At 42.0% G+C, this 15,805-nt stretch overlaps 1 protein-coding gene across 2 annotated transcripts in view; it reads right to left on the bottom strand.

Moving 5' to 3' along the window:
* Positions 1–8,661: 8,661 nt before the first annotated feature.
* LOC111864372 (inhibitory POU protein) overlaps positions 8,662–15,805 on the bottom strand; it is a 124,088-nt gene continuing 116,944 nt past the window's right edge. For both annotated transcript variants that reach the window (XM_033751412.1, XM_023851582.2), the window contains one exon: positions 8,662–11,264. In XM_033751412.1, coding sequence (XP_033607303.1) covers positions 10,449–11,264 — 816 coding nt within the window. In that variant the 3' untranslated portion in view covers positions 8,662–10,448. The remainder of the gene's footprint in view (positions 11,265–15,805) is intronic.

The raw sequence follows: 15,805 nt of genomic DNA, 5'->3' as shown, positions 1-15,805 counted from the left end.
GCATCAAGTGGAGGAACTGCTTTGGAAGAGACTGTGGACCTGTCGTCTTGACAGATTACGGATGAATGAATGAGAAGGACTGTAAGTACGTGTATATTTCAATGGAATGTGGCGAAACATGAACTGGATATTTGATTTTGGATGCTGTCTCCTTGAAATCAAAAGCCTGTACCTGCTGACAGTACAGTCTGAATATTCTTAATTTTGGATGCACCGTGACAATACTGCAAGAGCTACAAGATTTAAAATATAATAGTTGTAATGAAACAAGGTATAAGTTTTACATGATAACCACTGAGAAGTGCTCTTATGTGACAGCAGTGTTTATGCTTTACCAGCAGCAGTTCCAGACGTGACAACGTCGCACTACCCTCCGTGAGCCATCGCAGCCGGACTGAGTTACGTTCTACAGAGCGGAATCAGGACACTGTAGCAAGTTTTGGTAAGTGTGGAACATGATAAAAGGAGATTTTATAAGATGAATTAATTAACTCCATGGAACAGACTCAAACTTTAAAAGCTAAGACTCCCTTAGCTAGCCCAGAAATTTTATAGGGAACTCTGAGCTTCCTTACGTGTTCATAGGAGCCTGACAGAGCCTTATCGTCCTCTTGAACCAAGCATATGTCCTATATCTTGTTACAATTCAATTCAGAATTTTGTAATCTTCCGTCTCATGCTCAAAATTCTAAAAAAATAAAATACACAGGATAATATTGCATATGTTGTGTATGGTTGCAAAATTTAGTCTCTCGCTATCACGTGTCCGGCGTTCCGTGACAAAAAATAACAGGTTCTCGACTGGATGATTGGATTTATTGGTACTTCTGTTACAGTCACTCTTAGGTGCAGTAAGGCACAACAGTTCACAATTAATGGCTGCCTAAGACCCGCTCCATTCCTTACTGGACTACGAGTGTCTTCTCTTCTGCTGCGACTGATTTCGTTGTGATTTACAAATCGGTCACTTCTTCAGCTTCCGTTGCCCGCTGGTTAGCACTCTACAGCCGAACACTCTGCTGTTGAACTGCCTTCTGAATTCCCTTAAGGATCACTAATGAACTCTTGTCTGAACGGCTGCTTATATAGTCTAGCGGTAAAACAAACAAAAAAAAACATAAACTCCTGTAGTACGCAAGAAAACTATACCGACTGAGCGACTGCCGATTGTCGGCGAAGTTAGTGCCAACTTTTGCGGATAGAGGATGTCACGTGGTCAGCTCAACGGTTCCCCACTGCCGTTAATCTCTGTTTTCTAGACCGGAGTCGCTATTGCTTTGAAATAGCTCATCAATTAATCTCACTAGGCTGAGTGGACCCCGTTCCAGATCCAATGATTCTCAGAATATCTGGTAGTGCCGGGAATCGAAGCCGAGACCTCTGGATCTGTAGCCAGGAATTCTGACCACTAGACCACAGATGCGGTTCAGGCTAGGGGTAACCGTGCATGATGTCCGTTGTCATGGAAACACGCCTTATACTGAATTGGTCTGTAGGAACCTACATTCGTAGCAGCGTGTGTTAATTCCTCGGCAACGTCCTCTCTTTCAAGAGTTTATAACTTACATTTGCATTTCCATGGGAATGTTTGTTTAACACGTAGCGATGCTTTGTGTTTAAGAATTCTAGCTCCGCGAGGAAGTGTTTCAAATTCTTTTCCTAGAAACGCCTTCATGTCACAATATATATTGAGTGTTAATTGGGGAAATTATGTTATGATAGGAGGCAAAACAAATTAAATTCCTACCGGACACTTCTCTAGCAAGAACTTAACGCAAAGCGCTACCGTTAACTTGCTCATATTTGGCATCAGATGGTTGACTGGAAAATTTAAGAGGAAGCGATCTCGCAAAATATCAACACTGTATTTCTGTCTCTTTCTTAGCATCAACCTTCACTCCCTGGGCCCGTCTGGAAAGCTAGGAGACTAATAAGGTACAAAATAAGATACGTGTCTCTTTTAACACCAAGACTTTATTTGGAATGAATTAAGTTTTAGAACAAGACATTGAAACAAAATATCTGTTGGAAACAGCCGTCTATGTCTAGGTGACTTGGGAGACTAAATATAAAAATGAGCTTATCGACATTTTCCACAAGCCACAGAGCAGTTGGCGTGTTTGACTATACAATTATACAAGAATCATTGTGACTTTTAATATGATATGTTTTATTTTTGTTGGTTTACTGTAACACAGTCACCATCTCGACTCATCACAATAGACATATTTTTAATTATAAATTATCAATATGTTGGTCTTCGCGGACTATGAAATGATATGAATAGAGTACCCTGTAGAAACATTTCTTAAATTACTATAATATCATTCTACTAAGATTCAGAATCAAAATGCAGCAGCATTGCCAACTTTTGGCACTGTTGCCAAAGTTCACATATTGTGTAAAGTTGGCAATGCCGAGCAGTTAAATCATTAAAAATATAAACGTCGAAAGGTGTAGTGGAAGAACAATAACTTTTGGAAACTGAAGAAAACTCTTTTTTTTTTTTTACTACCGAAGGATACAGATACTTCAATCTGCACTGTAAATGTTTTCCAAACGCGTTCTCTGTGGTTTGAATTGTTCGCTATGATCAGTAAGAACTAATGATCATTTAATAAAATTAACAAGTGTTTGTGTGATCTAGTCACCGTGTCTGTACCCACAAGGCAGAGACTGTCATGTTTGAAAACTTAAGCTGAAGGCTATGGGCACGTAATCTTTGATTGGTACACTCTTGGTTATCTCTCGTAAAATAATGAATAATATGTACTAATATTTATTCCAAGAAATAAATCCTTCCATTAAAATGGGGAGGGGAAAGTGACAAATGTCGAGCAGTGAGAAATTCTTATAGAACCTCAGTTCGAATACTTTCAACGGAGAGTTCACTTGGGTGAACTCGGATACCGGTTGAAGAGAATTAAAAACTGCGATCTTGTGGTGGTCTAAAGTATCATAAATTTTACATTAAATATCATTAAAATCCGTCCAGGGTTCCCTAATTAAAATGTGAAGACGAACACACGTTTATGATCTCGTAATATATGTGTATTCCCTAATTAAAATTGAATAAATTTAGGAATATACCGCCTTAGAGAAATGTCTTCTGTTAATAAAACTTTTACCGTCTGATCGACGTTAAGAATATTTTTTTGTTCTCTTGCAGTAATAGAGCTCAATCATGAAGCCAAAGAGAGGTTCTGAGGATGTCGTCCTTTTGCACGCCTGCCTTTTATAAGAGCACATAATTAGCCATTCTCTGTCAACACATACTTTTCTTCGTCACAGCTGTTTACAATTATTTGCAGCGAACTTTACTGACCGCGTCAGTTAGGAGAGAAAATCATGTAACAATTAGAAAGCTGTTACATTTAGCAATCTTGATAATCTAAAGAGTTTATAACTTATAATATTGTTACATCTAATTCGATACTCTCCGACCAAATGAGCAAAACACGAACTGCTTTCACTGACATCTTACAGCAGAAATGTAACTGCATTACATCCCTGTATGGAGAAGCAGAAACGGGACTTTTACTTCGTACCGTTGGCAGCGTTTAATATGTCAGGCCATAAGACAAACAGTCTATTATTATTACTCGGTTAATTCATAGAAGAGGAGATGTATTCTTCCGCGCTTCACCGAACTATGTTATTAAGCGAATGACATTGTGAGTGATAATGTCGCTGTACTTCCACCACGACTTTCGGTTGTTTTAATTACTCTAGGACATTGCCCCACAATTCAGCACCACAAGTTGTGCTCTTGAGAGCAAACAAATTGGGAGTTTCTTTAGAATGTTTATTTTGATCTCAGTATCCAGTTCACTCATGTAGGGAGGCAACATTCTAGAATCAGCACATTACATTTGTGTGACAGTACTGTGCACGCATAGGTGGCATAAATGCAATGACTTGCGTTCAGTTACAGAATGAAGTGAATTCCCAAAAGTTACTGAAGTACGTACATTGCTCAATGATCAGGAGCAATGGAACACGAACACATGTTCTCAGTCAATTAGAAAACATTCGAAGTTGATTTACATAATTGCGTCTTTCCTTAACACTGAGCACTAAATTATTAGAGATATGGCAGAATCTCTTTTTATAGCCAGGGATTTGTAAATGATAAGGTATCTGGACTCTGAAACACGGAGTTAGGTCTTATTGTTGTTATTATTATTATTTTGGCACGCGGTAGCGTACTTGGTTGAGTAACTATTCCACAAGCCGGAAGGTTGCGGGTTCGAGTCCAGATGAGGTGGATTTTTTTCAATTTACCTAATCATTCCAGCCACACTATGGCCCAAGGGTTGACTCAGCCTCTAACAGAAATGAATACCAAGAATCCTCCTGAGGGTTAAAGGGTGGCCGGCGCGTTAAGGCTGACAACCTTGCCACCATCTATGAGCCGATTATCTAGATAATGTGGGACCCTCAACGTCTCAAAACCCTATGGGTCTCGACGGCCTATTACAGGGATAGCTTTATATTTATTATTATTATTATTATTATTATTATTATTATTATTACGTACTCGTGCTAACTTCGCAATTGGCCTCTGAGCTGTTAAGTTTGCAAGTATATAAACAAGAATTCAATTAAATTGAATTATTATTATTCTTTCTAAATATTTATAATTTACAGTTCTCAGTTCTCAATAAAAATTTAGATTTGTGTTAGTGAAATTATTATTATGTTGTTTGTTTACTTCTCTGCATTAATATGTTTTTCTCTAGTGCTTGCCTGTAATTTGTCTTTGGCTTTATTTTGTTTGTCCAAAATGTAATTACCTGTATCTACGCTGTGCTGTGTCTGTAAGTGGCCCAGTAGGTGTTGGCTCGGCACTTAAATATTAAAGAATTTAACTGAATTATTTATTCTCAATTTGTGTGTATCTTTTCGTATTCTCAAGGTTCCTTCTTCGTTTCTTGGTTCAGATATTAGTAGGTTTAATTCTATGAACGGAAGTAAATTTGTGGGAAATACAGCGCCTTTTGCCCATACCTACCCTGAATAGAATCTCAACAACTCATTATTGTAGACTAAATGTAACTGCCGCCGGTCACGGTAGCCGAGCGGTCTAAGGCATGCACTGTCTTCGCTCGCTCGAAAGCCGGGATCGTGGGTTCGAATCCCACTCAGGGCATGGATGTGTGTGTGCGTTTTTCTGTGTTTGTCTACAGGTAGAGGCCTTGCGACGAGCTGATCACCCGCCCAAGGAGTCCTACCATATGTGTAAGATCTAGAAAAACCGAAGTGAATGGAGTTCATGGAGGTAGGCCTAGGCCCTCGGGCTGTAGTGCCAAGGAAGGGAAAAAAAAGTAACTGCCAATTGTCGCATTGTTTTCTGAATTTTTAGCCTACATCCCAAGAGTTTGATACATAAAACTGAATTTCAAAATTTTAGTGTTCTTTAGTGCATTTCCTTTGCCTCAGATGACAATTCTAACCGCAAAAAAACCAGAAAATAGAACCCACATTCATGCAACTATGCAACTTCAGTAAGGAAACACTGTAGGTTGGAACCGCCTGAAATAGAACAGATTAACATTTAAGGCCGTTTAAGATCAAACATTCAGTATGAAAAATTTGAGTAGTATTAGTCAAGGAATCGTTTTCCTATTGTAAATACTTTCAAGGGCTCGCTACGGGATGCTTGATGGGAGACATGTAAGAATATTCATATATAAGGTTGCAGAAGTAAATTAATTTACCAAATCCAGTAGAAGCAGAATTATATTCACAGCAGTTGTTTATATTTTCAGTTGTGATGGCAAAGTGGGCTAAATTTATTTACGTAGTTGCTGATATATCATTTTAAAAATGTTTGTTTATGAATATCCTTCCTCCCCCTCGGCGCTATAGCTCAGGGTGGGCTTTGGCCTCCTGAACAATCTGCTTAAATTCTTCTCCGTCCTTCATCTTTCCTCCCCATTCGTTCACTTTCATTTTGCGGAGAGCATCATGTACATCCTCCAACCATCTCAGCTCCTTCGCTGGTGTCGATTTCTGTTCAATCCTCCATCCGAGGCTGATTGTTTGGTTTCTGAACAGTTAGGGTTTTTGCGGTGTGAGGTTCTCAGCCTCACGCCCAACCCCCCCCCCAACCTGGAGGACCAGGGTATCCCTCTTCGTCTGATTGCTACTCCTTGACCTATCCGACATGGGTGACCCTACCAGTAGCTACGCAACCGCCAGCATAGTTCTCAGGTTGATTGATATACTTGTGAACCAATTATATGAGACAACTGAGAAGTCCAACTGCTGCTGATGCAATAAAGCATCACGCTGTGCGTATAAGGGGCGCGGAGGCCTGGTTATGTGCTCTGTATATATCAGTGTAAAGCCTGGCAATAATAATAATAAAATAAGAACTGAGAATAAATCGTTCGATTGATATTGATTTTTCTTGAAGATCTGAAATATATCTTCGTGTTCATTTTGTTAAGTGCCCACAAATGGAAGATTCCGATAAAAATTCTGTACATTACATCATGAAGTAACTCATTTTTCCTGTCTTCACCCCTCTTTTCTCATCGAAACGGGCTTCTTCTCTTCAACATATGCAGCATTCAGATTTATGAATGGAATGCAGAACTTGCTGATTTCTTTCTGATGGGGCTACTCACAGGAAGCCAGATTTACAGGTCTGGCAATGAGGAAGTTAAATTTCCTTCGTTCGCAAATTTCATAAATGATATTCTTTAATAAAGAGAAATACTGAATGTTCAATTAATATAAGTCCCCTCTTCTAAATGGAAATGTTGTTGGATTATGTGGTGCGAAATCGTTGCAAATGTATTTCCAAAGAAATATGGGAAACCTTAATGATTTATGTAGCTTTGGGGCAAAACTGCATTCCCAGTCAACACAGTACGCCGTAGATATGCGGATTTATATTGCTTTACCAGAATGTCCAGCAATGCTCCCTATGCGAAACTCTAATGAAATAACCCTTTCTTGCAAGCTGCATTCCTCTCGTACCAGACTTTTAATCCTTCATCTGCATGTACCCAGTACCAATCACATACTTTACTACACCCATCGTCACTCTTCCACGTTATTTCACTATTTTAAGACGACTTACAGACACGTTGCTAGGCAACGACCGCGAAACAAGCAGTGACACAACAGCCGTTACTGAGTAACTGCTTCACAAGCAAGCAAGTTTGAAGGGGAAAAATTGGAAAGAGCAACAAAGGAAAGGCGTTTTCTGTGTGGTTCGTGCCAAAATGTTATAAGCACGACAGTTAATGGGTGTCTTTCAGTTGAGAGTTGACAGCTGGAGCATTGAGTTAGTTGTGAGACACTAACCAGCCGGTAAGAATGTAAGCAGTGAAGCAGAAGCCGTTGTTTGGAACCGTCACCAGGCAACGACTGGTGAAGCCATAGCAACCTGAGAGGACTTTATGTTTGCAGATCTTTGGAGTGAAACTGTCATAGTTATTTGCATTTACGGTCTGTGTTCAGTAAATCCTATTACCAATCACTTTAAAATCGTGACAACGCGAATTAGAACGAAGTGACAATGGATGGTAAAGAACCAGTATTCTAAATCCGAATACGGTATTATAAGCAATGCGCTTGTTGTCACACCTTAAACAATTATTTGAATCTAATCAGCCCAAGAAATAACAAAAACGTTTATCTCTGAACTTGACGTGGGTAACGCTTCCGACTTGTAGTTCGGAACTGCTCGGTTCGAACCTCAGCCGGGACACCTCCTATCCTAATTGAAATTATTTAGTTTCCTTTAATCTCGCCGCAGGGACAGTACGAGGTCACGACCACTTGCTCACAATGTTCTATATGCGGGTGCAATCGAAGTGGTGACTTCATGTCACGAACCTCAACATGTCTGTGAAGTTCCGTCATTGCTAATGTCTAGACACTGGTATCGCTCTAAGGACTCTGGGACTGGCAAGTACGAGTAATACATTATTTCGAACCATTAATTGTTGTATATCTCGTATGCAGGTTAAGGAGAGAAAAAAAAATATTTATAATGCCAGAATGTTAGGTGCCGACCACAGTGGACCCTCCTTAAACTGCTCCAGCATCAGGGACGTATCCTCGAATCTACCTATCGCGGTAAACTCCCGCTTTTACACCGCTCGACTCCATCTACTGGCGCGGAGGTTCCTACTGGGTTATTTCCCGGTATCCTGTAATACAAAAGCTTAGGGTAAACGTATTCCTTGTCTTGATAAGGTAGGCCGCACACCGGCATGCGTCAAGACATGTAACTGTCAAGACACGTTGTCTACGACACGACGCAGCATGACGTCAGCATCATGACTCAGACCGGTGTGCAGCGGTTTTCATAATCTCAGTCGTTTCAATTGTGCTCCTTTCTTTGCGTCATGTCGTAGACATCGTGTCTTGACTGTTATATGTCTTGACGCATGCCGGTGTGCGGCATACCTACGGGTGTAGGCAACTCTAAAATAAATTGGGCCAGTCATAGTAGCCGCGCGGTCTGAGGCACCCACTCAAACGCTGGGATCGTGGGATCGAATCCCACTTAAGGCATGGATGTTTGGTGTGTGTATGCGTTTATTCTATGTAGGTAGTTGCCTTGCGACGGGCTGATCACTCATCCAAGGAGTCCTACAGTCTGTAAAATGATTACGGAACTGAATAAGAGGCCTGGGCTCTGAATGGTCTGGAAGAGACATTGAAAAAAAAGATAATTATTGGTTTATTTAACCTTCTTTTCAATCATGTACTGCATTTGCTGTTGAGCAGTAGAACACTCTCTGAACGATGAACTGAAAATGAATGCGCTCCAGCTCTGATTTACGATACTGTCTCAAGCACTTGTCTTGAGGAACAGACGGAATCCCTGGGGCAACTCATTGCGGATAAAAGGACTCATGCGAGGTTTCGATTTGAGACTGCCTGAATTTCACATAGAAATGTTCAGCAGTAAATCACGGAGTTTGTCTCCATTGGGTATGGGCAAGGGTCGACTCAGATTGTATTACCAAAATAAGAAATAAAGTTCCTTAAAATGTGACATCTTGCAGGTTAAAACCCAGCTTCTGTGCAGTAGGCCTACCTCTCTGAAAGGACTTTAGTCCGAATATCTTGAACAATAAGCTGAAGGGCAAATTCCCAAATGCGCCTGCCACAGCGATCCCCTTTCCCTATGCCTAACGAATGCCTCTCAGAGCTTGGTATCACCTGGGAATTCTACAATACGTAATTATTTTGATGAAACACAGTTACCTTGAACTTGGGTTATCTGTAACAAGGTAACAGAAGAGAAATCATACATGTAATGCTGATGGTGATATATGAAATAAATATTTTCTTTAACTTTCCCAAGTACTTACACATTTAAAATAAACCTTTTTTGTCAGTCATCGTCCTCCATTCTGATTAAGACTTCAGAATTTTGTATTTAATTTAATAAATGCATTAATCATGGCGAATTTATGTATTCCAAAGCGCTCTACTTACAGAGAACAAGAACTATAAACGCATACACACACGTACACTATCAGAATCTGTAGTCTGATTTCGCCAACTCGACCCTTTCAAAGCTGCATTTTATTCCCAAATTTTGTTTAGCAGATTATTCGCATGCCTTTGGACATATAATTCCCTCAAATTGCATATAAAAAACTCTACTTTATCCTCCAGGTCATCGATAAGGGAATTATTTTTAGAAAGGATATTATTAGTACAAGGAAATTCATAAAAGAAATTCAAGCGAGACATAACTTCCCAGTGTCTTAAAGGGGGCGTAGGGCTGAGGTTATCTCTGAATTCGGAAAGATATATTCTTCCCAAAATATTTAAACGAACTGAAATAGAAATATGATCGCCATTGTCTTTACAGAGTGGAATTCTTGTTTAACTTTATTTAGGGGGATGAACTTTTCGCACGAAATTTAAATGAGAAATTAAAGTAGGAAATACAATTTCCGTTCCCTTCAGCGGGGTAGTACTCAAATTCACACAATATTATTTTTGATGACGAAAACTAGGCTTAACAATATGTATTTCAGTAATCATGACAGATTTCCCCTAATTGGATAAAGTGTGACAGCAAGGTATATGACAGCCTGCCCAACAAAGAGAAGCTTTGACTAGAATCTTACCCACATTTACTGCTCACAAAAAAAAATTGGAATTGAGCTATGAGTTACAATGTCTGTGTATATTTTATATACACAATTATAAATTATTATTAATATTATATGTACAATATTTATTTGAGACATGTCTCCTTATAAGCCTAATTTGTATATTGCACTGTTCGTGACATCACCGGAGTTGCCACACGCTTGGGTTCGACTGTGCGACCAACTAAAGACTAGTTGACTAGAACGGAATGTTGCTTCTTGAGTCCCGGGGTGCGCGTTTAAGTTTTATATACAGTGGGCAGAAATTGGGGTGGAGGGAGGGGCTAGCGACCCCCCTCCCGACACCTGTCAGTGCTGCGCCGCAAACTTCATGCGTTTCTGCTTCTGTCTCTGGTTGCAAAACCACACACGTACCACGTTTTTCTTCAGGTCTAACTTCTCCGCTATGGCGGCAATCTTCTCTCCCGAAGGTCTGGGCTGGACGGCGAAATACGCCTCCAAAGAACGCTTTTCCGGCGCCGCGATGGACGTCCGTTTTCGCTTCTTCTCGCCCGCGGGGAGAACGCTGGGGGCATCGGGGTCTCGCCTCTTGTTCTTTGCCTGCGCTTCTGCCTCTTCGAGCCAGGCTTGCAGAATTGGCTTCAGGGCTATCATGTTGTTGTGAGACAGGGTCAGGGACTCGAAGCGGCAGATGGTAGACTGGGACAGCGCGCCCACACCGGGCAGCTTCAAGTTCGCCAGCGCCTTACCCACGTCGGCCTGCGTCACCCCCAACTTGATGCGCCGCTGCTTGAACCGCTCGGCGAAGGCTTCTAGTTCCCGTGGGTCGGTGTCGGAGTCAGGATGCAGACCGGCTGCTGCTGCTGCGGCCGCTGCGGCGGCCATGGCCGGGTGGTGCGCTGCTGGGTGGGCGGGGTGATGGTGCGGCCCGTGGTGCCCCGGGGGCCCGTGCCCCGACAGTGGGCCCCCGTGATGGTGGTGGTGATGGTGGCCAGTCATCATACTGTTCATGGCTGCCGGTCCATACACTGAGGGGCCATGGAGCTGGGGGTGGTGGCCACCGTGGCCACCCGCTGAACTGTCCGACATAGGGGCCAGGGTGGTCATGGTGGACGTGGAGATTGGGTCCAGCATGTCCAGACCGTCCATGCCGTGATGTGCCATCTGCAACAGCAACTGCATGGTTCATATGTGGAGAGTACGGAGAAGACACGACGATGTAGGGAAGAGAACTCTTTGGAAGTCCTCGGAATAGATAGGATAATAATATTAAAAATGAATTTTGAAGAAATAACCTACCAAAATGCAAACTTGACTGAATTATTTATATTATGGCCTTCTTGACTGCAATAGCATTTATTGTTGTAGGTGGATATAAACATATCTTACGGATGTTGCCTCCATCTTCAGGGTAAATATGAAGCAATTCTCCCAGAAACGTTGGTTTCCACCTGCAAGACTACAGTCCGAATACTTATCCCCGAGAAGAACTGGATACCTAAACGGATTTAGTTGGGTCAGGTTGGGTTTCAATGGCGAACGGTTTTGGACACTGCAATGAACCTTCACGCTCTGCAACAACAGGGAATTTCTACATCAATGCATCATGTAATGCACAAAATTTTCCCGAAGGAACTGCGGAAAATCGCATAAAACTCAGGTAGCCGTTCACTGGATCAAGACACGACTGGACACTTCATGACTAAGCGTCAAGGCCGTGGCAGAGTTCGGGCGGTTCGTCGCCGGTTTCTCCCGGGTTCCGTCCCAGCTCGAGTCATGTAGGATTTGTGGTGGACGGTAGCACTGCGAGTGCTTCTTGTTCCCCAGCCAATTCTTCTTCCACGAAATGCTCTATAGTCATCTATCATGCGGGGCAAGGACAGTAGGCAACTTAGTGGCCTCAGTCTCACCCCCCACCCCACCCCCTCCACCACAAAACCAAAAATAAAGATACAAGTCGGACTCGAAGGACTGGACTAGACTTCTGGCGTCAAATGTTGCGGTGTAGTGGTTCATATAGATTCTAAATTATTTTGACGCTGGTGTATAATATTCGGAATTATTGGGATTTTGCACTTCATCCATTGTCCGGTTCTCCACAGAGCACAACGTTTCAGAAACTGGAAGTGTTTCCATCCTCAGGCTAGGGTATGGGATACATGTACTCTGCCCTGATCTCAGGTGTACGTTGCCCAGTGATTGAGATTAGCTCTTTCTGATAACCCAACAGAGTGGATGCTTCCCATGCTTTCACCTGAACTGTTTCTGAAACGTCGTGTTCTTTACAATATCGGATTGTGAAGACAGCCCGAAAACCCAGTAATCCAGAGTGTTTTTATTTCATATTCGGAAGGTCTTCTATCCAAATCTCAACACAGATACCGAGTAGTTCTACCCAACCAACACAAGTTTGTATCACAGAAGGTGCTGCAATCCAGGTTTTGAGAGAGCTGCACGAAAGCCATGCTAAAATCCAGTTCCTTTAGTATCTAGGCATAAGGAAATGCATATATACATCATATCCTTTTATGACATTATATTTATCGAACGTCCAAAACTTCTTGCAAATTTTCATAAAAAAAAACTTATTTTCTTGCGGCGAAGAGTATCTAGCACCACACCCAACCCCCATACTGGAAGATCACCACTTGTCGGCTGTCCGCAACTGCTCGTTCAATATATTCGCAGCTATCATCCATACCTGGAGGGCGTCTCCTACATCCACAACCTGAGGACGCGCCATGAACTGGTGACAAAGAACCCACCTAACATGGCTATTCCAAGTATAATTAAAATGATCAAGTCAAGGAGGATGAGATGGACAGGGCATGTAGCACGAATGGGGGAGAGGAGGAGTGAATATAGGATATTGGTGGGAAAGCCAGAAGGAAGGAGATCACTGGAAAGACCAAGACGTAGGTCGGTGGACAATATTATAATGGATCTTAGAGAGATAGGATGGGATGGCATGGATTGGATTGACGTGGCTCAGGATGGGACTAGTGGAGGGATCTTATGGATACGGTAATGAGCCTTCGGGTCCCATAAATTTTTGGGAAGTTCAGTAGCTGCACAATTGGCAGCTCCTCAAGAATGGCTCAGCTCTATGAGTGAGTAAGTAAGTAATATTTATCGAACGTCGCAACTGAGTAGTTGGTACCCCTGTTTCGTAGTCGTCAGCTACGGGGTGTAGCCAAGTACCGTGATTTAAGTTTTACGTGACTGTCTGCATTCTCTGCATCTAAGTGGTGGGGGTAGTCAAATATGCCAAGAATAATTTCTTTCGTGTAATTTCCAATTCATTAGCATGATATAGGTAGTTCGTAGACGTCTTTAATTATATCAAGAGTCAATTAACATCAAATTTCGCAGACCTGGTCTCAAGAGACTAATGAGCAGCCAAAAAGTTTTCATAATTTTTAGGCAGTTTTAAGATTCAAGATGCCACTTTCTTATGTCGTGGATTATGGCTCAAGATATGTTGTAGGAGAATTTTGGCCTCTGGGTAAGGAAATGTGAGTAGTCTGCTCTGTATGATATATTCTAGCCTAGCCTGCTCTAACACGCATATGGTGGGTTCAGATCCCCCTCGGATCATTCGTGTTTACCCTCCTGCCTTTGTTGTCTCGTATAGGTACAAGTCTTGCAGTTGGCTGATCCCGAGTCAAAGAAATTCTACCAAATGTTTAAACGGTTCACACTGTCAGAATTAATTCTTGTTTCAAACAGGCCAAAAAGCTGATTCGTGAGAATAAGAAACTATGAATACGTGTAGATGAGTGCTCCTGTTGATGGAATAAAATGAAAGCCAGTGGCAAGTATACAGAACCTATTGTATCTTGGCGTGTTGAGACCAAGCGAAACTCGCACGACTTTCTGAGCATGTCAATGTTGAGGGGAGCCAAAGGCATGCAGAATTATTTGAACGCCATACATACATTACAGATTAAGCAGTGCCATGTGTGTATTAGTGTTCTTTATTTCACATGCATACACATGGCTCTGCTTCATAGGATCTCAGACCTGTACTGTCGTGTACGTGCAGAACTTGAGGCAGACGCGTTGCTCGATTTTGTCATCCATCGCAGACAAAACGAAACAAGAAGTCGAAAAAGCACTCGTATAAAAACAATGCATCTTCACAGAGCGGTGTCGCGTGGCAGACTGATACAATAGGCTTTCGGAAGTGTGACCTTTTCTTTATTGCTAGTGGGGTGGAACTAAGTCCCTTGTACTGCGACCACTTCTGGCCTATTGTACCAGCCCCAGATGATAGGTGAGGGTGGTTATGGAGCAATTGGTGGAATGAAGATTGGCAGGGGAAACCGAAGTACTCGGAGAAAACCTGCCCCAGCGCCACTTTGTCCACCACAAATCCCACTTGACGAGACCCGGGATCGAACCCGGGCCGCCGCGGTGGCAAGCCAGCGACTAACCGCTTGAGCTATGGCGCGGCCATGTTGTAAGTAGGTAACTAATAGTACAGATGCTGCATTTTACAGTCCCCAAAAGTCTATTACTAGCATTATTTTAAATGTAAATAATATAGCGGATATCGATGGGCCACCGAGGAATCGGGATTCGATTCCTGGCAGGGGCAATAAATATTTTCTCTTCTAAACAGCGTCCAAATGTGGGGCCCTTCCAGCCTTCTATTGGATGGGCACCAGAGCGTTTGAAGCAGACCACACACTTCCATATATTGCCGAGGTTAAGAGTTTGTGGAGCTATGCTTCCGCTCTCCCATACATCTTCATGGCGTGATGCTTAGTTAATTAAGCACAGGGACAACTTTATATTTTCCTATCTGCCCTGCTTAGAGTCATGGTATTATTATTATTATTATCATCATCATCATCATCCCTTGTCACAAGTTTATATCCTGGTATTCCTTTTCTTGAACCAGTGATGCACCTCACCACTCAGGCTTCAAGCTTCGCACTGTAGCACTTTCCGTAGTATGTGTGATGTTCCCAGGATAGCTGTTTTTTGCAGTGAATCTATGGAGTGCTTACCAGGAATTAGTTCCAAATATTTTCTCAACCCTCTCGTGACTGTACCCGTGGCTCCAATAATTACTGGTATCACAAAACATTTCATGTTCCACATTCGCTGAATTTCGATGCTTAAATTTTTATATTTTAATTTCTTCTCTGCTTTTTTTGTACTACATTCCTGTCCGATGGTACTGATACATCTGTAAGTATGAAAGTTTTCTTTTGCTTGTTTTTAATTATTATGTCTGGCCTGTTTGCCAGAACCTCTCTGTCTGTTTGTACGCCTTGGTTCCATAACACGGTTATATCCTCATGTTCACATACTGACTTAGGCACGTGTGAGTACCAGTTGTCTGGTACTTCAATTCCAAATTCTTTACATATTGAGTAATGTAAATGCATGCAAACTTTATCATGCCTTACTATATATTCGTTCTTCGCCAAAACGGGACATCCTGAAGTTAAATGGTCTATAGTTTCTTCGTATTCTTTGCACAGTCGACATTTACTTCCGATCTCTTCTTTCAGTATTTTTCTCTTAAAATAGTTTGTACTGATTGCTTGGTCCTGAGCTGCTACGATTAAGCTTTCTGTTTCCCCTTTAATGCCTCCAAATTTCAACCATCGATAGGTCTGTTCCTTATCCACCAGTGTGTCATCTAAGCTGCTGGGTATTGTCCGTGCATTCTTTTCTTTTGTGTTCTGTGC

Source organism: Cryptotermes secundus, unplaced genomic scaffold (genome assembly GCF_002891405.2).
Source record: "Cryptotermes secundus unplaced genomic scaffold, Csec_1.0 scaffold346, whole genome shotgun sequence".
NCBI lineage: Eukaryota > Metazoa > Arthropoda > Insecta > Blattodea > Kalotermitidae > Cryptotermes > Cryptotermes secundus.
Note: the sequence above shows the minus strand (reverse complement) of the source record. Positions and strands in the feature narration are given on the sequence as shown.